The 23,632-nt window shown below is 37.3% G+C and overlaps 2 protein-coding genes across 5 annotated transcripts; one reads left to right on the top strand and one right to left on the bottom strand.

Moving 5' to 3' along the window:
- The first annotated feature begins 2,602 nt into the window (after positions 1 to 2,602).
- On the top strand, positions 2,603 to 4,232 carry prnpa (prion protein a (Kanno blood group)). The gene has a single exon (XM_065247945.2). It carries the CDS (start codon positions 3,004 to 3,006, stop codon positions 3,607 to 3,609), a length of 606 nt encoding a protein of 201 aa, XP_065104017.1. The 5' UTR covers positions 2,603 to 3,003; the 3' UTR covers positions 3,610 to 4,232.
- Positions 4,233 to 5,847: 1,615 nt separating this feature from the next.
- ccdc92 (coiled-coil domain containing 92) lies at positions 5,848 to 22,217 on the bottom strand. 4 transcript variants are annotated; one of them, XM_065247370.2, is made up of 5 exons: positions 22,067 to 22,217; positions 20,830 to 20,937; positions 16,903 to 17,118; positions 13,538 to 13,579; positions 5,848 to 7,676 (listed from the first exon to the last, which is right to left on the bottom strand). In XM_065247370.2, exons 3-5 carry the CDS (start codon positions 17,036 to 17,038, stop codon positions 6,808 to 6,810), a joined length of 1,047 nt encoding a protein of 348 aa, XP_065103442.1. In that variant the 5' UTR covers positions 17,039 to 17,118; positions 20,830 to 20,937; positions 22,067 to 22,217; the 3' UTR covers positions 5,848 to 6,807. The 4 variants fall into 4 exon arrangements, with proteins under 4 accessions (XP_065103442.1, XP_065103443.1, XP_065103440.1 ...); XM_065247371.2 differs by lacking the exon at positions 20,830 to 20,937; XM_065247368.2 differs by lacking the exon at positions 22,067 to 22,217 and having other exon boundaries at positions 20,830 to 22,059.
- Positions 22,218 to 23,632: the final 1,415 nt, after the last annotated feature.

Raw genomic sequence — 23,632 nt, 5'->3', positions numbered from 1 at the left:
TATACCCAGCTAAATTTGAATGATGAAAAATGGCAAATAAACAAAATAAGACATCAAAACATTAAAAAAGGCCCCAAACTGCCCATTGGAAAGCTACCGAGCCCCTAAGGTGACATTGGAGTAAAACAAATCTAAAGTTTAGTTTCATGTGCTCACGTGAAACTTTCATGTGCTCACGCAAAACCTTCATGTGCAGAATTTTTTTTTAAGTTTAGTTTCGCGTGCTCACATCAAACTATTGCGCGCGCATGTGAAACTTTTGCTTTGACGTGAGCACATGATAGTTTCACGTCCTTGCGCAATAGCTTCACAAGCTCGAGCGATAGCTTCACGTGAGCACGCGAAACGTAACTTTAAAAAAAAAATCTGCACATGAAGGTTTTGCGTGAGCACATGAAAGTTTCACGTGAGCACATGAAACTAAACTTTATTAAATTTTTGCTCCATGTCCCCTTAGGGGCTCCGTAGAAAGCTGCCATCTCTCAACTTTTAAATACCACTACAACCTGAATGGATCCTCGCAACTGTGTTAGGGGCGTGGTCATGTGCGGTGGCTCCAGTGTGTCATCGAGCCACCTTTTAACACTGGCCCAAATAATCCTGAACACAGAAATGTGAAAAAAACTGTTTGGCTCCACAATTCAGTACTACAGAGTTTGCAGTCTTTGTAACGTGTTTCAGCAATACAGTACATTTCTACCATTTATAATGTGTTTAGAAACAATTATCTGTAATGACTTTACACAGAATTTTTTATCAATTTTGAATGTTTCTGTACAGTATGGCCACATTTTGCTGGACTGATATCAGCACTCAAGGTGACATTGACTTTAAAGTGTGCAAACTCCACACTTGTACAAAACCAGATGATCCATGTGTTTTTGATTTAAAGCAAGAAAATCTTACCATATAAGGGTTTGATCACAAATTTGCTTACGTTTTGTAGTGACTTATCGTAAAACTTTCCAAACATTTCTAACTTATCTAGAAGAATTTTCCATCCATGTGTATATTTCTTGTGTTTTTTGTTGTTGTTTTTTTTTTGCAGCACAACAAATCAAAATCCTTGCATAAATCGCAGGCCTAATTGAATTTAGTCTTAAATGACTCTTTAAATGAGTTCAAAACCTCTCACGGCTTACCTAACAGAGAACACATGACCGCCCCACAGTGTGACCCAGGGCCTAAACACGTTTGTCATGGTAAGTACATAGACTTCTTAATCTTGTTGGATTAAAGCAATGTTCAGGTGACAACGACGTGGGTTTATTACTCTCGACCAATCAGAGAAAGAAGAGCAGCTAGTTAACACTACTGTATATGTGTGCATGTGTGTGGTCTGTCTCATATCTCATACTGTATGCGCACTGCAGGTTGGAAGGGAAAAAGTCGGATATCTGAACTTTTAAAGACTGAAGATACTATACCCCTTTTCAGATCATACTTCATGTAAGTCTAGATTCATTTGGAGTGTTTGTTGTTGTTTTTTTACTGTTTATTATAACCATAAGAATACTTAAATAAACAAAGCCTAGATCATTTTTGTTTCTAATGGCTTATTAGTATATAGATTAAATTAAATAATAACTACATTTGCTTTGTACTTAAAGGAATAGTTCACCCAAAAATGAAAATTCTGTCATCATTTACTCGCCATCATGTTGTTACCAAACCTGTATAAATGTCTTTGTTCTGATGAACACAAAGGAAGATATTTTGAGAAATGTTTGTAACCAAACCATTCGTGGACCCCCTTTACAGTAGGAAAAAATAATACTATGGAAGTAAATGGGGTCCACAAACGGTTTGGTTACAAACATTTCTCAAAATATCTTCCTTTGTGTTCATCAGAACAACAAAATGTATACAGGTTTGTTATAACATGAGAGTGAGTAAATGATGACAAGAATTTTCATTTTTGGGTGACTTATCTCTTTAAATTCCAGTAACGTCAGCATAATATTGGGGTAATAGTCACTTTATGTTTTAGGTTGCCTCTTAATGCAAGGATTTCTCAAATTAAAATGTCTGTATGTGACATTTTATGAACTTTAAGAACAACGTTTTATTAAGGCAGATTATTGTTGAGGAAAGGTGTCGTTGTTAGGCAGACATTCAACTAATTCCAGATCAGACTGGTGACCTAGATCATGAAAAGATTGTACTGCTCATGTCACTTAGCTGTACAGAGAAGTTTGATATTTTACAGTCGAAGGAGTTTTAATCAGTAACTTTTATTAACATTACAACAAAACCATACCCAGAAATTTTGTGTTTAAAAGATGTCTTGCTGTCCAAACAGCCCAGACGTCTAGGCTAAAACAAAACAAAATTTGGTCTGTCAGTAAAAATTTAATTAACTATATTCCAAAAAATAAATGAAAAAATTAAATTAATATAACCAAACATCTTAATCACAGCTGAATTTGCTTACATGATGGAGTATCATAAATCTTGCTATTTTCTCACATCTCGTTATTTTGGCAAAAATGACAAGTTTATTTTGGCTAGAAGTGGGTTACTCATAGCCAGACTATATCGGGTCTATAGTTAACCGGCTAATGCTTGCTGATGAAATCAAACCCCTGCAAAACATTTTCCTAATCACTATTTCGGTGTTGTTTTCTATTAAAAGTAAAATAAATAATAAATAATTAAAATTTTACATCTTTATTGTGTTCAGAGAATAATTATGTTCTCTGCTTCTGGCAAATTGCTTTTGAAAATATGTTTACTCTGAAACAGCACAACAAGGCTGTCTGAGAAAATGTTAAGTGCCTATAGACAGACATTTGAATAATTTAGACCAAAAATCCAATTTCTCCCTTGAATGTCTATTTATTTATATTTTTCTCTAAATTCAGTGTGGTTATTCCATCGAATACATTAGTGGCCCAGACAAAAACATTTATTTTTAGGGACGTTTTCTATATAAAAGAAGATCGAAATCAATCTGATGCTGCTCAAATAGATTATGAGACTTTATGTTATATTTTGTATTTAATGTATGTATTTAATCATTGCTCTCTCAATTTAACCCCTACCCCTTTATGTTTTTACAGCATGTCCTCGCACTGTAAGATCTACTCTTTGATAAGCTGCCTGTTACTCCTGTCAAGCATGTTTCCAGTGGTCCAGTCACGTCGAGGTGGGGGGTTTGGGCGTGGTGGGGGTGGCGGGGCTGCCAGACGTGGCACATGGGGTGGTGAAAGCGCCGGCCGTGTAGGCTGGGGAGCAGGAGGTGGCCATCCCCATCAAGTCCCACCTGTCCATACTGGTGGCTCATCTGGACACGGTACAGGAAGAGTAGTGGGGGCAGCTGCGGCTGGAGCATTGGGGGGCATGCTGATCGGACATGGCCTCAGCTCCATGGGCCAGCCTGGGTACGGGCACGGTTACGGGCACGGAGGCTATGGAGGGTATGGACATGGATATGGATATGGGCACGGCCACCCTAGACATGGAGCGCATGGTGGTGGGCATTCGGAAAATTACAATGAGACAGACATGGATTATTATACGGGTGCTGCCAGTTCTGGACCCATTTATAGCTGTGTAATGGTCTGTGGAGCTGTGATGTCATTCTTACTTGGCCACTTTCTGTCATAGAGGCACTTTACTGTGGGTCTTGCTAACTGGGGAAATTTCTGGCACCTGCTAACTGAAAAAAGATTTGGGGTATCTAAATGAATTTGTCCAACAGATGCAATATTGAAACATGCTATTTGAATGCAATAAGATATTTCATAACTCTCGAGGTGTCAGTGTTAACCAAAGTTTTTTTTTTACTCAGAAGCAAGTTATGATGAGCACATGCCTGAAACAAAAGCCTGTACATTTTATTATATTTTAGCATCAGAAGTTTTTTAATTGTTAATTTTTCATAATGATGTATGCACCCTGAATAGCTACCATTTCCTGTGTATTTAAGCAAATGTATTTGTAAGTTCATAGACTGTTTTCTTCTAAAACTGTTTCACCTCCTCAATGTTTTAATCTGTTTTCGTTCCTGCCATTTACGCAAGCAAACATTCAAAATAAAACAAGGCTTACGGTAAATCACATTAAACTATTAGAAGCTTGACAAAGCGATTCGAGCTGAGAACAAATCTTGTTAAAGATCTCGGCCGCTGTCTATCTCACTTCCCCCAGCATCTTATTCTCTTAAACCAATAAGATTTCATTACGCTTTCCTGTACCACATCCTTAGGTTTCTATCAGTATGCATGTTTATTTTTGTACAGCTAAATTAATGAAATAAACTGTGTCGTCATTGACAACATGTCAAACTAGCAGTACTGCATGCTGTCAAAAATGTTTGGGTTGTTTAAACCCATAGTTGGGTAAAATATGGAAAACCAAAACCTATTCTGGGTTGTTGTTGTTAGCCAACCTTGAGTTATAAATAAACCTATGCTGGGTTGTTTTTAGCCAACCATGGGTTTAAACAACCCAGCACTGAGTGTTGGTTAAACAATGTTGGGGTAATGCATTACAAGTAACGTGCATTACGTAATAATGTGACTTTTCTGAAGTTACGAGAAAGGTAACGCATTGTATGTTTGTGTTACTTTTCAGTTTAATTAATTCGATTTTTTTAAATTATGTATTTAATTAAACTGTACCTAGTCGGGTGGAATTACGCACTCTGCGTGCACACCTAAGCAGGAACAGTTTGAGTCAGAAACGGAGATGGCAGGCCAGAGCTTGACATATTTGCGATGGACATATAAAATGTCTGAATGCCGAACTTCTCAGTCTGCAAGGTCTGAAAGAGATCAAGCCTAAACCGATGAAGAAAAAGTAAAGAAAAAAGTAACTTAAAAGTAACGCAAGTATTATTTTCCATGAAAAGTAACTAATTAACACAATTAGTTACTTTTTTAGGGAGTAACTTAATATTGTAATGCATTACTTTTAAAACAAAATCTTTCGGCATGCATTTTACGTTTATCCAAAAGGTCCAATCATCTCTATATCACAGCATCAGGTCATTTAAAAATACTGGTTTGTTGGCAGAATCTGTTTATCGTCACATTGCTTTTCAGCAAAATCCTCTAAGTGCATGAAAGAAGAATTGAATAAAAGATGGCGCGTGTGTGTCAAGGTGCAAATGTTTTTTTTTACCCGGTTATAGGAGGTTTACCAATTATATTAGGATATTGATTGAATGTTTGAGCCAGAATGTTTATTCAGAAAGGACAGTGAAAAGTGACTTGAAGCTTTTTAAAATTGGCGATTTTCATGTACTTAGAGGTTTTTGCAGTGAAAGAAACATTCACATATATTATCCTACCAATGAAATGACTAAAGTGACATTTATAAAAAATAAGGCATTTTACTTACTGACTAATAACCTTTTCGTTGCCATTAAAGTGAAATTATTCAGAGATAAGAGCCTGATAAAACTGCTCATTTACAAAACATGTGAGACACACTTAGAGGGTTTTGCATCTGCGCTCTTATATTCTTCTGATGTAAATAAATTTGAAGTTCATCACAAGGTAAACGCTAGGTGACAGAGCAGTCCTGCATTATTGAGATCTAGGTCACCGAATCTAAGGCACACAGTGTTGATAGACATTACTACTGAAACCATCAGAGTGGTAATTTAATATCCTATTGGCGGCCTTATTAGAAAAATCACTTTAGTGTATGTATGCACATTAAATATTTATATAACATTAAAATGTTACAGTATCAAGAGAATGTATTAAAATTTTAAATTACTACAGTATATTTTAGTTTTTCCTCATCTTTAAACTTAAACAATCCTTATATGCTCACAATATTACAGTATAAATAAAAGCAAGTGGAATTCAAGTGACTGAGACATTGTTCCTTTGATTTGTTTGATGTGTTTAATAAGGAGCTTTGAGACTTTCACATTAGAGAGTGAGGAGAGCTGAAGATTCCAGTACCACTGCAGTGCTTATGAATAAATATAAGTAGATATGAATATGCATTACAGCACGTTAAATCAGCAGGCTATGACGGGTTTGGCAATATGTGTGCATGTGGGATTTTGTATTGCATGTGGACTAAAACTAAACAAAGAAAAACAAAAAAGAGGAATCCAAAGTGCAAAGAAGATGCTGCAAGTGAGCAAGAGAAAGAAACATTTGGCATGCTCACAGTTTTCCTCGAATGAGACCAGACAAAAAGTTCTTAAAATGATCGCGAACAAAAGTCATTTTTTGTTCTTACAGTGTTGCATAAAAAGTAGCAAAAGCAGGACATACAGTAGATCTTGCACACTCTTTATCTTTCTCCAAGAAACACAGTTATATTCCTTTGCGTTAACAGATGATTCCACACCAGATCCACGCTAAAGTCAGCATCCCGGAGTCGTCTGCTGTCTGGGTAATAACAGTACTTGCTTAAATCTTACTTGTTCGAATACACTGAAATAAAAACTTGTGGACACCGGTTTCACATGATTGAATTCATTGAATTAATGTTTTATTTCATTTTAAGAAAAATTGATTCAATCATGCTTAACCAGTGACCTTATTGAATTATGAAGATCCAACAAAAAAATTAATTAAAAAAAAACTTAATTCAATCATGTAACACCGGTGTTTTTTTTCAGTGTGCCAGTGTATGTTGTTCACCCATTGTTGTGCTGTGTTTGTTATTTGTTTTAAATCAGCAGTGTTTATTGTTTCTGTCAGAGGTATGTTGATGATCTGAGCATGTCTGTATGCGTTTTCACAGTCAAAGAGTTCTGCATATACTGCATTGGTCTTAATACACCTATGTTTATATACTTCTATCTGTATTTGAGGGATGTTAAAATGCATCAGTTTAAACAGTTCTGTCTGCGCCCGAGCGTTTTCGGACCACCTGTTCCCCATTGACTTGGTCTACGGCGAGGGTCTCCACCTCCGCCGGTGGCCGGTCTCCGCCTGCTGAGGGTGAGCGGTGGATCCGATGTGCTACTCCTATATGCGCGTTAGCACGGGGAAGAGACCCCTCCCGTGCCGGACTATTCCTGGGGCTGGGGGGCACCGGGATATGGGCGGGGCTTGATGGTGCAGGGGGTGTGGAAGAAACAATGGGTGGGATCACAGAAGGGCGTTCCCGCACCACCGGCTGAGACTCTACGGGGGCAGCCGGCTCTCTGGCCTGCAGGAACGGTGTGGGATCCGGCATTGAATCTAGGGAATCTCTCAGTACCACCCTGCGGCCGTCCGTGGCACCTGTTCGATACAGCTCTGTGTATTCGGAGTGCAGTGGCTGCGAAAGACTTTTGCGCATGCGCCTGCGAGGTGTATCGGGTTGGCGGATGTCTTTTTCATTTCCCGATGGTGCAGGAGCAGGTGGAGGGGTTGGTTTGAAAGTGCCAACGGGGCTGACGGACTGGCTCACGCCTGATGCTCCCCCGGCGAGAAGGCGCTTTTTGGTAGCGTGGAGCTGGGAGGTGAGGTAGGCGATGGTGCTGGCTCTCTGCTCTAACTCTCCAGACAGCACGGCCAACTTGTGGCTCTTCAACTTCAGCTCGTCGAGATATTTTTTCTCTCGCTCACGGATGGTGTTCTCCAGAACAGAGATCATGGCGTTCTTCTGTTCCAGGTCCCGCAGAAGCTCTGTGTTTTCCTGCTCTTTGGCCTTCAGCTGAACCTCCAGTTCCTCACAGCGCTGGTGTAGCTCTCTGCAGCGTGCCTCACCATCATCTAACAGAGAGAGAAAGACGTTAAACTTTCGCACCTTATATTGTACTCACTAACATGTGCATTAGATATTTACTATATATCTTTATTTTTTTCCAAGGATTGATATAGACGGTTTCAGCAGTGACAAATGGCTTTCGTGGAACAAACATAACTCTTGGTAAACTTCCACAAAGAATCAATAACAACAAAGTCCTTTAAGAGTAGTTTATTTCTGATAACAAGCCAAATATACAACAAGTAGATTACCTTAGTTTAAATCATTGCTAAAGCGTACCAAAAAACTACATTGAACTAACATTACTGTGTACTATATAATGTATACAATGTTAACTACAGATCAGCTGCCAAACCTCCCTTCACATAGCGGAGATCCATGATCACCATCTTCCCTCGTCTTTAGAAAACCAAAACATTTGTTATTTTTGATGAGGTATTTGTTCCAGACTTCGGTTTAGCCACTAGCCAGACCATTAAACAAACAGAGACCGGAAGTTAAAGGATTAGTCCATTTTCTTAAAAAAAAAAATCCAGATAATTTACTCACGACCATGTCATCCAAAATGTTGATGTCTTTGTTCAGTCGAGAAGAAATTATGTTTTTTGAGGAAAACATTCCAGGATTTTTCTCATTTTAATGGACTTTAATAGAGCCCAACACATAACAGTTTTAATGCAGTTTAAAATTGCAGTTTCAACTGAGTTTCAAAGGACTCTAAACGATCCCAAACGAGACATAAGGGTCTTATCTAGCTAAACGATTGTCATTGTTGACAAGAAAAATCAAAAATATGCACTTTTAAACCACAACTTCTCGTCTATCTCCGGTTCTGTGACGCGCCAGCGCAACCTGATGTAATTGCGTAATGACATAGAAAGGTCACGTGTTACATATATGAAACGCACATTTGCGGACCATTTTAAACAATAAACTGACACAAAGACATTAATTAGGATCATTCCACATACAACACCGTCAGAACGGTCCTCTTTCAACACACTTGTAAACACTGGGGCGTAGTTTTGCATACGTCATCCGTGACCTCTTGACGTGATGACGTATTACGCGAGGTCGCGCTGGAAGACGAGAAGTTGTGGTTTAAAAGTGCTTTTTATTCTTGATAACAATGACAATCGTTTAGCTAGATAAGACCCTTATGCCTCGTTTGGGATCGTTTAGAGTCCTTTGAAACAGCAATTTTAAACTGCATTAAAACTGTTAAGTGTTAGGGTCCATTAAAGTCCATTAAAATGAGAAAAATCTTGGAATGTTTTCTTCAAAAAACATAATTTCTTCTCGACTGAACAAAGAAAGACATCAACATTTTTTCGATGACATGGTGGTGAGTAAATATCTGGATTTTTTTAAAGAACATGGACTAATCCAGTTCCATCCAGACATTAAAAGGTTGGGTGCATGATCTCTGAAAGTCAATGTTGATATTTAAAATCACCTTAACAAACACGCCCCTACCCCAATGGAATCTGGACCTTCTTTTGATAGACCCGCCCCACACATACGCAACCCAGGCAACAATGTCGGTTAGTAGACACGCCCCTTACTGCTGATTGGCTAAAAGTGTGTTTGTTACTTGGCCCAACTCCCTTTTCCAAAGTGTTTTTCAAAAATCATGCAACCCGCCTTTAAGCATATCCTTCACTAAGCAAGTAACCCCAAAATGCATTGCAACCAGCTTGGTGGAAGAATAGAAGCTATGTATATTGATCCACGTCAGTCATGTGACCCCGGACCTGGTCTGCAGTAGCACGGGTATTTTTCTTTTGTGCCATAAATCATTAGCATATTATTTAAAGATAATGTGCCACAAAGATATTTTGTAAATGTTCTACCATAAATATATATCAAAACTTAATTTCTGTAATTAGATACATTTGCTAATGTCTTCATTTGGACTACTTTAAATAATCAATATTTTGATTATTTTGCACCCTCAGATTCCAGATGTTCAAATAGTTGTATATCGGCCAAATATTGTCCTAACAAACCGTACATAAAGTGAAAGATTATTTATTCAACTTTCTTTTAGTGTATTCAGAAATCTATCAATTTTTGCCTTATGGCTGGTTTTGTGGTCCAGGATCACAAAAACAGGTTAATTTAACTCAACAGTTGGATTGCTTTATATTTTACCCTAAAACAACCCAACATTTTAGTATGTAGTTGTAGCCTTACAGTAGTGTTACAATACAACATTTTATAAAAACTGGCAAACATTCTCCATTAGCCTAAAGGGGGCAGCAGTGAGCTTTAAATCGGGTATCGATAAACCAAATACTCTTGAGAAACTGCTAATGGATATGAAACATCAAACCCTTTTCTTATTTAGCAACTCTTTCAGTCCTTCCTTCCTCAAACTCAGACATTGAGCTTTTGACAGTAGGCATTTGTAGTATTATGGGAACAGCCCTCTTAGACCAGCTCAGCATAAATACTATTGATTTCTCCATGAATATATACACGCTGTAATTTCAGACATGAAGACATTTTCTTTACCATCTTGTATCAATGTGGTAATTTTAAAGAATAAAAACATATACATGGCTAATATATATATTTATATTAGCCTTCTTAAGGGCAACATGTAAAAGATGTCTGGCAGCCAAACAGGGCGGGGCTGACATGGGATGCGGATGCAGACAGACACACACAGAGAGGGAGAGGGAGAGGGAGAGAGAGAGAGAGAGAGAGAGAGAGAGAGAGAGAGAGAGAGAGATCCTATCTCATGTTACTGTACTAATGGATATGAACGTTGAGGAAATCGCTGTGTCTGCCTTTACTGACCTTCAGCTTTTAAACAATCTACACAATGTTATACCCTAGGAAGGATGTTTTCTCTCTTACCTTCGCTCTCTTTTATTTGTGTCCATTACTGGTATGACCAAAACTATAAAATGTTATTGCCAAAGCAGTGCAATATCCTTACATTGCAAAATGAGTGCAATAAGCTGTTTTAATGTTATATTAAAAGCGTCCTGTACCCTTGACCTGTATTAATGAGGCTCTCGTTTCCATGTGATCGGTCTAATAGTTATTAAACTAGATGTGTGGAATGAGCTCATCTTGGAGACTGACTCATTTTTAAGACCAACTCTCTTTTTCTCTCTATCACTTTTCCTGACTATCTCATTACCACTTAGCAAAGGCCACATCAGCTAATGAGGTCACCATTAAATCCACACACAAACCCAGTCAGACAGCCATAATGCACCACATGCTTCAGCACATCCAGCTTAGGTCAGAGATCACCTGAAACTGTTGTAAGCATGGTTGATTTTTCACATTTTTGACGCTTGACGTGCCATGATAAAACGTTAACAAATGCCCATTATCCATTGAATGAACCATCTTTGTGAAGGCTTAAAGGGATAGTTCACCCAAAAATGAAATTTCTGTCATCATTTACTCCCTCTCATGTTGTTACAAACCTCTAAATATGTATTTGTTCTGACGAACACAAAGGAAGATATTTTGAGAAATGTTTGTTAACTGATCAGAAGCACCATTCACTTTCATCTTACTGTTTTTCCTGATTGATTTGATTTAGTGATGCACCGATGTATCGGCCGCCGATATTTATCGGCCGATTTTTGATGAATTTGAAACCATCGGCATATCGGCAATAGCATGAGAAAGGCCGATACCGATTGTTTATTAATTAACTGCATAAAGAAATCCATTATATGTAAAAAATGAGTTAATGTTGTTAATAAAATAAATGCTGTAGCAAAAACCACCTTTGAAGGTTGTCATGCTGTCTTATTATATTTGTTTTAGCTTAATTTGTGCCTCTCTTATTATGTTGGTCAGTTGAATGTTAATTAGATCAAATCCATGTTCAGTAAAAATAATTTGATGCAGAAATAAACTAGCTAATAGACCAACTGTATAGTATTGTATACAAGTGTTTAATATCAGTATCAGCATCGGCCAGAAGTTGTCTGTTTAAATTGGTATCGCCCCCAAAAAATCCTATCAGTGCACCCTAATTTGATTACAAACATTTCTCAAGATATTCCTTTGTGTTTATCAGAACAAGTAACTTATTTCATTTTTGGGTGAACTATCCCTTTAACACTGAAGAGTGATCTTTAAAGTGTAGAAAATATCTGACACTTTGTAAAGCCTCTCATCTCATACATGTGAATAAGATGGCTTTTAAATGGTAGTTTGGTGTCTTTTTTTAGGAACAGGAGCGCGTGGATCAGCAGTAGTTATGACTGTGGTGCAGTCAGCAGGTGATGCATTAACCTTTTGCATTAGAGCTGTATTAGCGTGGCCATACATAATCTCATTTCCCATGCTGGACTGCAATCTGGCTGACATCAGCCTTGTGAAAAAACCAACATAAAAGACATAGTGTACAACCATACACACATCATTGCACAACCGTCTGAAATACTTTGCTGCGATTGGTTAATAGCATTCTGCAATCTGCACTCAAATATTTTTATAAAGTGACCAATAAATTTCCACTGAATGTACCCCTCAAATAGGTTTTTATGATTTAAAGTTGCCATGAAACGGAAGTAGCGATTGGATACATGGTGACATTTTATTTGAGTGAGTAGGGCTGGACTTGAATTTGTCCATAGACAATTGATTGTTGGTAGTTGGGTCACGTTGCTATTCGCTGCAATCTTTTTACAGACCTCGCCCACCTGTCATACCATATTTGCATTTTTGATTAAAGATTTTGAGGGCATATGAATAAAAAAAAGAATGAAGCTCACAGATATGTCATTTGTAAAAAAATATCACAATATTCCAAAAAAATTGCAGTTTTCATTGTGACTTTAAAGGGAGTCACGGGTGAGAACCGCTGCGTCGCATAGGACAACTCGCAGATATCGCACACTGGACGTGCACATTAAATAGTGTGAGCTTAGTCAGTGTCTACTTCAAGATGCAGAATATGTGTTATCAGCTTATGTTAATCGTTAATGATTTGGGACAAATATGATGTAATTTAATGTTAAACTATGTGAGTGGCATTCTGTGGCGCGGCAGGGATTTGAGCAGTGTCCAGAGTCACAGTGGTGTGTGTACATTCATAGAAAATAACGTGTATGATTTTTAGATACATGCCGATGTGCCACCCCCTTAAGCCAACAGTTGGGTTTGTCCTTACTTCACCCAGCCGTGGGTTGAAACAACCCAGCATTGTGTAGTTGTGCTAATTACATGTTTCTTATCACTTTATGGTGTCTTAAACCAAAATGCGATATAAATCCTTAAACTAAGAACTTCCTAAATCTTCAAACTGTTTGTTAAGAATAGCAGCGAGTGTTTCAGCAGTTTGCCTGGATACTCCATGTCTGGGAAATGGCTTGAGCATTCACACACATAAATGTGTCACAAGAGCATTGTGTGTATCAGGGGAAAGCTTGAAAGCCCAGTATATATAATACAGATTGGGTGGGTGGAGGGCTGGGGGTATCAGTCCCTCTACAAGGGTAGCAGGGGGTTTGTGCGTGTATTTGCTTGCTAGGTGGGTCGCTGGTTTCCAGGTTACGACACACAGACGTGGTAGGGTAGACTAAGGAACAGAGTTGTCTGTTTCTTTCTTCGGGGAAACACAAACAACCTGCTGCAAATTTAGCAAAGAAAATGTGCGAGATAAAGAAGAGACTGGCAAAACCAGGAAATAGGCTGTCTGTCCACTGGGTTTCCAAGGATTTCTTTAAACAGGAGGATGTTTTATTAATAAGTGGTTTAAAGGCATCCTATAGCAACAACAAACACCTGTTATGCACAAACAGTTGATCCCTTGCATAACTGTATTGTTCTGACCCCATGCAAATGTGAACACAGACACGAAAATAAGGCGCGTGAGAAATCTTACCGCCTGCATCAGAGCTCCTCATTGTCAGCTCATATGTTAGATCTGTGAAAGAAAAGAGATCAAATGTTAGGCTGGCAGCACAAGGCATCACACTACCCTTAAATGACAGCATTGAAGATCACATGACGCATGGCATCAACTGAAACAAGAACAAGCATGGAAAGAGACATACAGTAGGACCAAAGCCATAAAGAGGTCATATTAGTCAAAAAATATATTTCCAATGAGGTTTTTTACATGAAATTTTCACCAGACATCAATATTAACTCAAGAAATCCATAAAGAATTCACAACATTAAAGTCCATAAATAAAGCTATTTGCAATAAAGTTGAATGACATGGGGGAAAAAGTATTAAACACGTTAAGAAAAAGCTAGTAACCAAGGCAGGAAACCAGCTGAAATCCATAAATATGTGTATATTTAATATCTGTCCAAATTATTATCAACTGGATTAGTAAATTGATGAGCTTTACAGTTTTTTACGATTGCTATGACAGATTTTTCAATACTTTTAACAAGTTTCCAAAATTCTTAACACAGTTGGCACTACATCCACCTGTGTAAGCTATACTATTTACACATTTATTGTTGCTTTAACACAAAATGCATACAATTAACACAAATTTAAAATGCTTTAACTTCTTTTACAGACAAGCTCAAACAAGACCAAAACAATAGATTTTTAATGTCAAATTTACAAATGCTTTCACACAGAATGTCAAAACAGATAACATCATGTGCTAAACCTCACTTATAGTCAAAGTAAACAGCTGTTTATATGATGAATTGAAACATAAATATATCCCCTGTATTTTATTCCATTGGGATTGAAAAACAACTTATTGTACCAATAAATCACAGCTGATTCCCACCTAGGAAACACACTCAGGTTCTTTCAATTGCATGACTATATAGTGTACAATAGTGTAAAGGACGGCCTCTTTAGGTCCATCTTGTGTGGAAAAGGAACAATATGAGCAACACACAAAAAAAAGATATATGTCTGCACAAGTCAATGGAAGACCACCAGGACAGTTTTCTTCAAGTCCCACCTGGATGCAATAGGTGCATTCCCAGACATTATACCTGAACACTGTCAGGGGTGGATAAGACATGGCAAAAGATAATTTCCAAGATGCCTTGAAAGAGAAGATATCAGGTGTGATGTGAATGAGAACATGTGGCCAAATAGAAACGCAATTTTCAGTGGCTTTTTCTGTTTGTATTTTTTTACTTTTTTACTGTAAACGGAAGCAATATTGAATATGTTTGTTATCTTGCAGTAATGTCCTGTTGTAAATACTGTAAAGTCTTTACTGCAGCAATTCTGTCTACTTTTTTCATAAACCGTAATCTAAGATAGATGATTCATTTTTGTCTTGAATTTCTGTAGCAAAACAAACATAATACATGCATTTACTAAACCCAACTAAACAAAAATATAAACAAGTTTTCTAAAGAAACTGTAGTGCAAAACTCAGTCTATAATCAATTCAATCTACTGTCTATTGTATAAGGACAGACTTACACATAAACTTATGCAGTTTTTGTTTTTCCATCTTATGTTTGTGTTTTTCATGACATTGTGTTATGATTGACTAAATGTTTCTGTTGGAAGAGAGCATGTGTTGGTGATCTGATATAACTAGTTGATTCTGAAACATGTTTACAGTGTTTTTGTAAACAGTGTGAGAGTTTAGTTTACAATGTGTGATTTTGAAGATAAAATTAATTGTTTTGCCAGTTGTGTTTTAGGTGTGTTGGTGCGTTAAGAGTTTAGAAAATTTGTTAAAAGTATTGAAAAAAGTGTCATAGCAATTGTAAAAAAACTGTAAAAAGCAGGGATGTGATTTTTCCGTATAAATACGGATTTCCGTATTTTCTGACCTCGGTGGGATGACTTCACATAAAATCCTATGAGTGATAATCCTATGTGAAACCATTTTTGTGATGGTTCGGTGATTGGACACGTGGTTTGTTGACGCGCTTCACCATCCTCCATCAACCAAGATGTATTCCTGACATTGGGTTTGTTCGCCTCATGCGCCGCCGCAAGAATGGACAGGCAAGTGACATCAAAGTATTTCCCCCATTGTATTAGGACCTTTCTAAAGGCTACACAGTGAGCTATTACATCTTTAAATTTGCATAATGTGTTTAAATAAAAAGTCCAAGTTATTTCATCGTATGGGAAGAAAGGCACCATTGAGAGAATGGGTGGCATAAAACTATTTATAGTTCAGTTTTGCAAATTGCAATGCAATGTTTTACAAAATTAAGCAATCTGAATCAAGAATCCCATTATCTGTATAATGTTATTGATAATTATGATTTTGCTCACACAGCAGCAGCAACAACAAAAAGCCTGGAAAAATGGTTTCAGATGAAATAAAAAGTAATTCGATTTTAATGAAAAATAATAAAGGCATATTTTTATTTGGAAAATCTTGCACTGATGAATACTACACAATAAGACCCAGGATAGTTTTTATTTCATGTTGCCTTTAAAAGAGAAATTGGGCAAGGATAAAACTGAAAGTGTTAGGAACAAGAGGGTCCTTAGATGAGGATAGAGGTGTCTGAAATAAGAGAAGGTCCTGTCCCAAATGGCACACTCCGGACTTGTGGACCTCCTCAGAGTCCACACTTTGATGACATCATGTAGTGAAGACCTTAGGGACCCTTGAAGCGAGTCCAAGAGGGCACAGTGGAGTCATATTTTGGGACAGACTCGAGCATCACGCCGGAAATAGTAAACTCCTCCCATCCGTCGTCTGATTACTCTTTTGCAAGGACTTCTGGTTTGGTAAAGGGTGTGGAGCCTGCAGCAGTGCGGGCTTCGCCAAAGACCACATAAAGGGTGCAAAGCGGGCGCTGATGGACTAAGCAAGCATGTGCAATTAAAGCCCACGAGACCAAAAGTCCACATGAAGTGCGCCATTTGGGACAGGACCAGTGACCGTTGGCGCCAGGAAGTAGGCGTGTCCAGTGATGTGACAAAGTTGAGAAAGGTTTTTGCTAATGATGACTGACTTTTGGGAGTGACTACCATTGAGAGCTAAGCATCAGAGTTCACATCATCCGTCTCTCGTAAGCTACTGGAGTGGACAGTACATCTGTTTATGACAACCAAATTAAGAAATGACTCCTGACGACCTCCTAAAGAGACGGGTGACACACAGCGATAAAGTCGCTGGGGTTCTGAATGGGGGGTTAAGCTAAATGTACAATAAGTGTTCGTTTAGGTTTAGGTTAGCAATTCGCAATCTCACTGCTAGATGCCGTTAAAATCTACACACAGCACCTTTAAAGAAGAGTGCAATCACGTCATATCACTGTTCAGTATATTAAATGTGTGTGTACCTGTGCAGTGCTGTTGTAGACGGCGGATCTCAGCATGAAGACCCTTCAGTGTGTTGGCATGGTCTTGCTGCAGAAACAGCAGGTTCTTCTGTGCACTGTGGAGTTGATTCTCCAAGGTCACCCTCATCGAGGCCATGGTGATGGGATACGGTCACACTCACATGTATAAATAAACTCACTCTTTCAATCCTACACACACACAACAGCTCAGAAGACCTGTGGATACAGAAAATACTGATCACATATACTGACCTATGAATCACTAATATTCACTGCCATCCGGGTGTATACTGTAGCAGTTCTGACTCATTTACAGTAAAACAAAACTGCTAATGATTAATAACATGTCTTCTAACTGCGACACAGTAGGAGAAAATGTGCTGGGGCTTACACAATACATCTTTAAAACGATCTTAATAGCAAAACATAGCAAGTCATTCTTCCTATGCTTGTTTGGTCACACAGTACCTATGGTGACATGACTGACTGTCTGTCTGTCTGTCTGTCTGTCTGTCTGTGTGCTTTCCTTCAAACAGCACATTAAGTCAAGACACTGCAGGATAAAGCTATATTTTAGACAGCTTTATTTACTGACTAATGCAATGAAGTGACAGCTATAGACACCAGCACTACCACTTTCTAACACACACACACACACACACACACACACACACACACACACACACACACACACACACACACACACACACACACACACACACACACACACACACACACACACACACGCAATCACATTATGTTTACTCCGGATGTCACAATCCCATTTCAATGATGGTCCCTGCGTCTGGGAGGACAAAGAGGCTATATTTAGCTAATGACACCATTATAGCTTGACATTACGTAATGCCTTGCAGATGAGCTGGAGAGAGAGAGAGAGAGAGAGAGAGAGAGAGAAGTCTGTGGAGATGTATTGATTTCTGAGGATCAATGCTAAAAAGCAGGTTAGTTTCCACAGACATTGAATTGCCCCAAGACTCATCCCCCATTGTGGTGCTTTCCTAAAGAAGTTATATCATGTTTTTAAAATCCTTTTATTTTCTCTCCCATGGTCTGCATGTTAGTCGAGGTGTATTAGGAGTATTAGCAGCAAAAACCTTTTGATAATTTAATTATTAACTCTCTCTGACCCTTGCAATTAAAAGTGCTTTGCTACACAAGTGCTGTAAAAACTGTGGTACATCTATTTAATTCAACAATTTTTTTTCAAAATTAAATAATTTGTCTCCACAGCATCTTAGGGAAGGCTTTGACATAGTAAAAACTGCTCATGATTTCAATATGCAGTTTGAATTATTAACCAAGAATCATTTTGAGGCTGCCTCTCTCCTCTGGGTGCACTATTCCTACTTTCATGATCCAGACATTCTGAGAAACAAAAGAAGATGAAAAACACAGAAGAGAATGCCTCATGGGCATATTGAGAGTTTGCAATGTTCATACTCTATTGGAAAAACTATACATACAGTACACTGTTACATGAACTGGTACACATCACTGCAGTAAAATGACTACTAGTTATACAAGAAATACCACAACTTTTAGACACACTAACAGATCAAAATCATGATTTAGATTAGTAGGTCGGATCCTTGTAATATGGTTTCAAAATTTCTGAAATTTTGTGCATCAATTGGATTTTTGACATTTGAATTCAAGGCGTATTCAGAGGTACACTGAAAAAAATAAAAGCTGACTTTACTTAAAAATATAGTGAATCATTTTTGCATCAAGTTTCACATGGAATTTTAAGTAATTTATGCATTTAAAAAAGGGGTAAAAGTAAAGTCAGGGTATTATTTTTTACAGTGTAAAGATAGGGGTTGGCTTAGATCAAAATGTGTTTCTTTTTGGTTATGGTTTATTATTGGTTACGTCGATAGGACATTAATTTAAAATGTGATTGGCTTTTAAAATAAAACTTACTTCTAGTGCCACACAGTGGACATTTCATTTTGACATGAAAATGAACTAAATATTTAAGTTCTTTAGATTTTTTAAAAGATTCAAATGAGTTCAACAATGGAAGATGCATTAAACACACTCAAAACACTGGGAGACCATTTAAAAAAATGTTTTAAATAAACTATGGGGTTTGATAAGAGACAAAAAATGAATAGCATTCATGAAAAGCATATGAGCTTCCAGTAAATGTGTGATGTCAGGCTATGCTTAAGCTGGGTGCGGCAAAGAGAAGACGGTAGACTCTCTTTTATTAATTCACTTGCTCTCTTATCTGCTCATCTGTCCTCTCTTTTTTTTCTCTCCTTCTCAATTTCTCCTCACCCCATAAGTCCAACATAAGGATGCAAACATGAACGTTTACAGAAACATGAAAAACCAGTGATAGAAATCAGGTAATAATTCTTCTTTTAAAAATTATCTCCCTTGCTGGAATTTGAATTAAATTGGCCACCCCCCATAGGACATTAAAGTGGAACCTGAATTGAAATGACGTGAAGAGAAACTCCCTGGATTGCAAAAGAAATTCGATAGTCACACAACCAAAAGAATGGGATGAGTCCAACACAGTTCTGCAAGAAAACCTCATTTGTAATGCTTCATGCTGTCTAGTTCAATCTTAAAGACTTTATGGTAAATAATGAGCATTGTGGAAGACACTTGACAGAAAGTGGCGCATAAAATGAACATGAAAACATTGATTATTATCATTAATTGTTTCTGGAAAGACAACATATACTGGGGGTATGCAGCATTTCTCAAAGTGTGGGACGGGCCAAACTGGTGGGGAATAGGAACATTTTGTAATTTTGTGATCTCTATTATTCCTTTATATACCATACAAAACAACATATTTAAATATAAGCCTAACTTAAAACAAACTTCAGACTGTGAAGAAAATGTTACGCGGAACCATAGCCTACTACAAGAATGAATTATTGTCTAAATGTTAATTGAAACTTTAATGTGGAAAGCAAACACAGTTGCATTATTATTATTTACTTTTGAACAAAGTCTTATTTCATGCAAAGTGATAAAACATTTGCACGTTTATTTTCTTTATTCAAAGTGTTTAATGCTGTCATGTATTAAAATATGATGTGACATCTGAATTAAACTGAGTTTAACACTGACAGATAAACATACAGTATATATAAAAAGAAATGATTTCTAAAATCGATTTTCTTCCATATTATAGATGGACACCAGCACGTCCCACTTATAATATCCATCTGGTTCCATTAATGAGACATCTGATCTCTCCCCTCTCTCTGAGCACAACATACAAACACAGTGAGAATGACTTTGCCACGGTCAAACCTGCTGTGGTTAAAGATATTAAATAAGTCTTTAGTAATGCCACATAATAAAGGACGCTGACTGATGACCTCCATTACTTAAAAACAGAAAGAGAGAGAGACTTTTAGGCTCCACGGAGAGGGCAAAAAACTATGAATTATTTATGTACAATGAAAAGTGATTGATATGCAGGAGACTGTATTCCTATGATAAACTACCGTAAATCAATATCAAGGTAGTATACTATGCAGAATGATGATGTCACACACGATAAATCACACGAGCACTTCCTAAAACAAAAGAGCTTTCCAGTATCAACCAATGACATCATAACTTTGAGACCAACATTTTTAAACAGATGAAAATTAGACAATTATCTATACAATTTAACTCTACTGTTTATCTATTTATTCATCTTTATTTATATTGCTGATTTAAAAAAAACATCACACTTTCTATGCATCTTAAATGGCTTAAAATTCAAATTGTTTATAATACCATGCATGCTAAAAACTAACTGGTAAAGCCTAATGATTTTAAAAGCCAACCATAATAGTTCTAATCAAAGTAAAAAACCCATAAATTAGTATTGCAACATCAACAGCCTGTTTATCTTAATAAGGGCATCAAATCTGCATATCTGCTTACCGTAAATCAACGCACTGACCATCCTCTTAGAAATAATATTCCACGGCATACATGAAGACTCCCTCACTGGTCCCTACAGTCATTGGGTGAGGCCTTCCCTGCCCTGCTCTATATGAGACACAAAGAATTCCCCTGACATTAGTACTCAACTCTGTTATTCATTTATCCCCACGTACTATTGTATCTCTTGTGTCTTCCTCACACTCGTAACAACCCTCTGCCAAAATCTACCTCCTTTGCATTAATAATCTATGAACTGCAGCGTTATAAGACACTCTATAAACACTGGTTACATCCTTGTGACTCTATACAAATGCAGCCAACATCTAGGGGTCTGGAAAGGACCAGCCCTTGTGTCACACCCACTACATAGTGGATGATGTAAGCTAGTGAGATGACATGATGCACTGTACAGTGCTGGCTACAATGTCGACTGCATATTATTTTTATTGATAAAATCATAGTCTTAACCAAGTATTGCAAAAACGTAAACATTTATGATGAAAACTGAATAAGAAATCCAATGATTTTCGTGGCAGCATCTCATTGGTCAAAGCATATCAACACATGCACGTGAGAATGGCTCTGGATGAGAAGGATCATAAACAGCACCTGCATTGCGGACAGCGCAACATTTGCGACACAAACCACCACTTTAGAAATGAATGAAATTTTAAGAAATAAAAAATTATAATAAGAAAACAACACGAGACGCTGTCAGTTGCGCCAACGCCTTTACTGAAATCCAATGTACATAGCAAAAACGAAAGCACGTGTCCAAAACTATGTATTTGTCAATAGCTGAGTAAAAAAGAATTACATATTACATTCACACAAAAAACAGAATCTAAGGCTTTGTTACAGTGCTGTCAATGTCAAGCAGTTTTCAATGTCACTATTTTATGAGTTTTTCCTGACATGATGTCAGTTTATAACACCCATCTTCACCATCATCTCTAGTTACTTTAATAACTGCAGACACAATAATCGGCCGCCGATCATTTGACTCGATTAATGCTGTCATTGGTCTGAAAATACGCAACAAGCGGCAAACAACCATTCATACAGCAAGTGCTAAATTGCGTACTTAATATACGTGCTATTATTGTTTCACAAATAAATCTATGGCAATGGCATTGCCATAACAATCACACCGCTTATTTCGGGCAGAGCGCGAGCAGGTGCAGCTGAGGATGTGATGCGATCTGCCCCTCAGCGCGCATTAAACGACACCTACCTGAAAGACAAACCAAGAAATTGTATTTGTCTGATGAGGTGAAAAAGGTTTAGTTGTGCTGGCTTGAGACTGATAAGTGGAGAGCTTTGTGGGGTTTTATTCTTCTCGGTGGGGCAGAGAGAGAGGGCTGTGTCTGGCCGCTCGCTCTCTCATCTCCCGGAGATACAACACTAAATAAAGCGGTGCATGCCGGGATACTGAGGAAAATGCGCACACGCTCAGGCGCGCTGAGGTGACACGTACGAACACAAGTCGTTTAATTAACGCCATTTAAAGGTAAGGGATATTTAAGAAAGAGGTTGATATTTATCCATTCCGTTTGCTGAGTTTTGGTAATATTTGTTAAATTGAAAGTGATTTAAACCGTGTCAAGCACAATATTTTCTTGCGTCATCACCATAGAAACAGAATCACGCTCAGCTCGCGCCGGGTGTGCGGTCAAATGTGAAGACCTCGAGACTCCGCATTGAATTTCACACAGTAGCCACGTAAACTATCTTATAATTTTACATTTTATACTGATAGTTCGCCCCAAAATGAAAATGTCATTAGCCCATTATTTTATTTTCAAAGAGTTTACCCCTAAATGAAAATTCTGTCATAATTTACTCACAGTCAAGTTGTTAAAATCCTGTATAAATTTCTTTGAACACAAAGATATTTTGAGCAATGTTTGTAGCTGTATACAAACTGCTTTAGATCACCATTAACTTACATAATTTTATTTGCCTACTACGGAAATCAGAGGTGCTCCTGCTTTTTGCCTTATTACAAATATCTTAGTTTGTGTTCAGCAGAACAAATAAATGTTTTATTTATTTTTATATTTATATAATAATATAATATTTATTTTATTTATGAATAGAAATATAGGATACAATAAGCTGAGGTTTACAGCAAATGTAACACTTTTAAATAAACAGCAAGTAATTAATAAATATTATTAATTGCTTAATATTGCTAATTTATGCATATCAAAAAAATGTGGACAAAGGACACATTTGTAAAGTTTAGCTGATTTTCTAAATAATAAATCTAACCAAACGTGCGATTCCTTGGTTTTAACAACTGTAATAAGGAGTTTGTTTTCTTTTAGTTAAATATCAAGGTAAATCTATATTGGGTTAAATTAATATATTTTAGGTGTCAAATCAACACAAATTTAATATTTTTATATTCCCTTTAATTGCCTTTTACAAACCTAATACCATTTTAGGCAACAATCTCAGTAATGTAACATTTTCAGTAATTACAAGTGTTAAGCCAGCCATTATTTTCACAGTACTGCACAGTTTATTATTCATTACCATTTTGGCAACAAGGTATTTTTCATCATGCACTATATGAGGCTTGTTTTGGCTAGTGTGTGATAACAAGAACATGAGGAGTGTCTCCTGGCCAAGACATAATCTTCAGGATTAGTGAAATTATAACAGCCTTCAAGTTCAGACTGGAACTCCACCAAGAGGAACATTCCACAACAAAACTAATTTGAATGACTAAAGACTTGGTGTTTTGTCAAAACACAAAACAGTCGTATCTTTTGCAGTTAACAGTTTTGTTAAC

The sequence above is a fragment of the Paramisgurnus dabryanus genome, chromosome 11 (genome assembly GCF_030506205.2).
Source record: "Paramisgurnus dabryanus chromosome 11, PD_genome_1.1, whole genome shotgun sequence".
NCBI classification, from domain to species: domain Eukaryota; kingdom Metazoa; phylum Chordata; class Actinopteri; order Cypriniformes; family Cobitidae; genus Paramisgurnus; species Paramisgurnus dabryanus.
This window is presented reverse-complemented; position numbering and strand designations above follow the sequence as displayed.

What these genes read in the sequence shown, in the direction of transcription:
- prnpa (XM_065247945.2), top strand. Translation starts at nt 3,004, where the DNA reads ATGTATGTATTTAATCATTGCTCTCTCAATTTAACCCCTACCCCTTTA.
- ccdc92 (XM_065247370.2), bottom strand. Translation starts at nt 17,038, where the DNA reads ATGGCCTCGATGAGGGTGACCTTGGAGAATCAACTCCACAGTGCACAG. An exon ending in TCTACAACAGCACTGCACAG is followed by an intron (nt 13,580 to 16,902) that starts GTACACACACAT and finishes TTTCTTTCACAG; the next exon opens with ATCTAACATATGAGCTGACA. An exon ending in GAGGAGCTCTGATGCAGGCG is followed by an intron (nt 7,677 to 13,537) that starts GTAAGATTTCTC and finishes TCTCTCTGTTAG; the next exon opens with ATGATGGTGAGGCACGCTGC.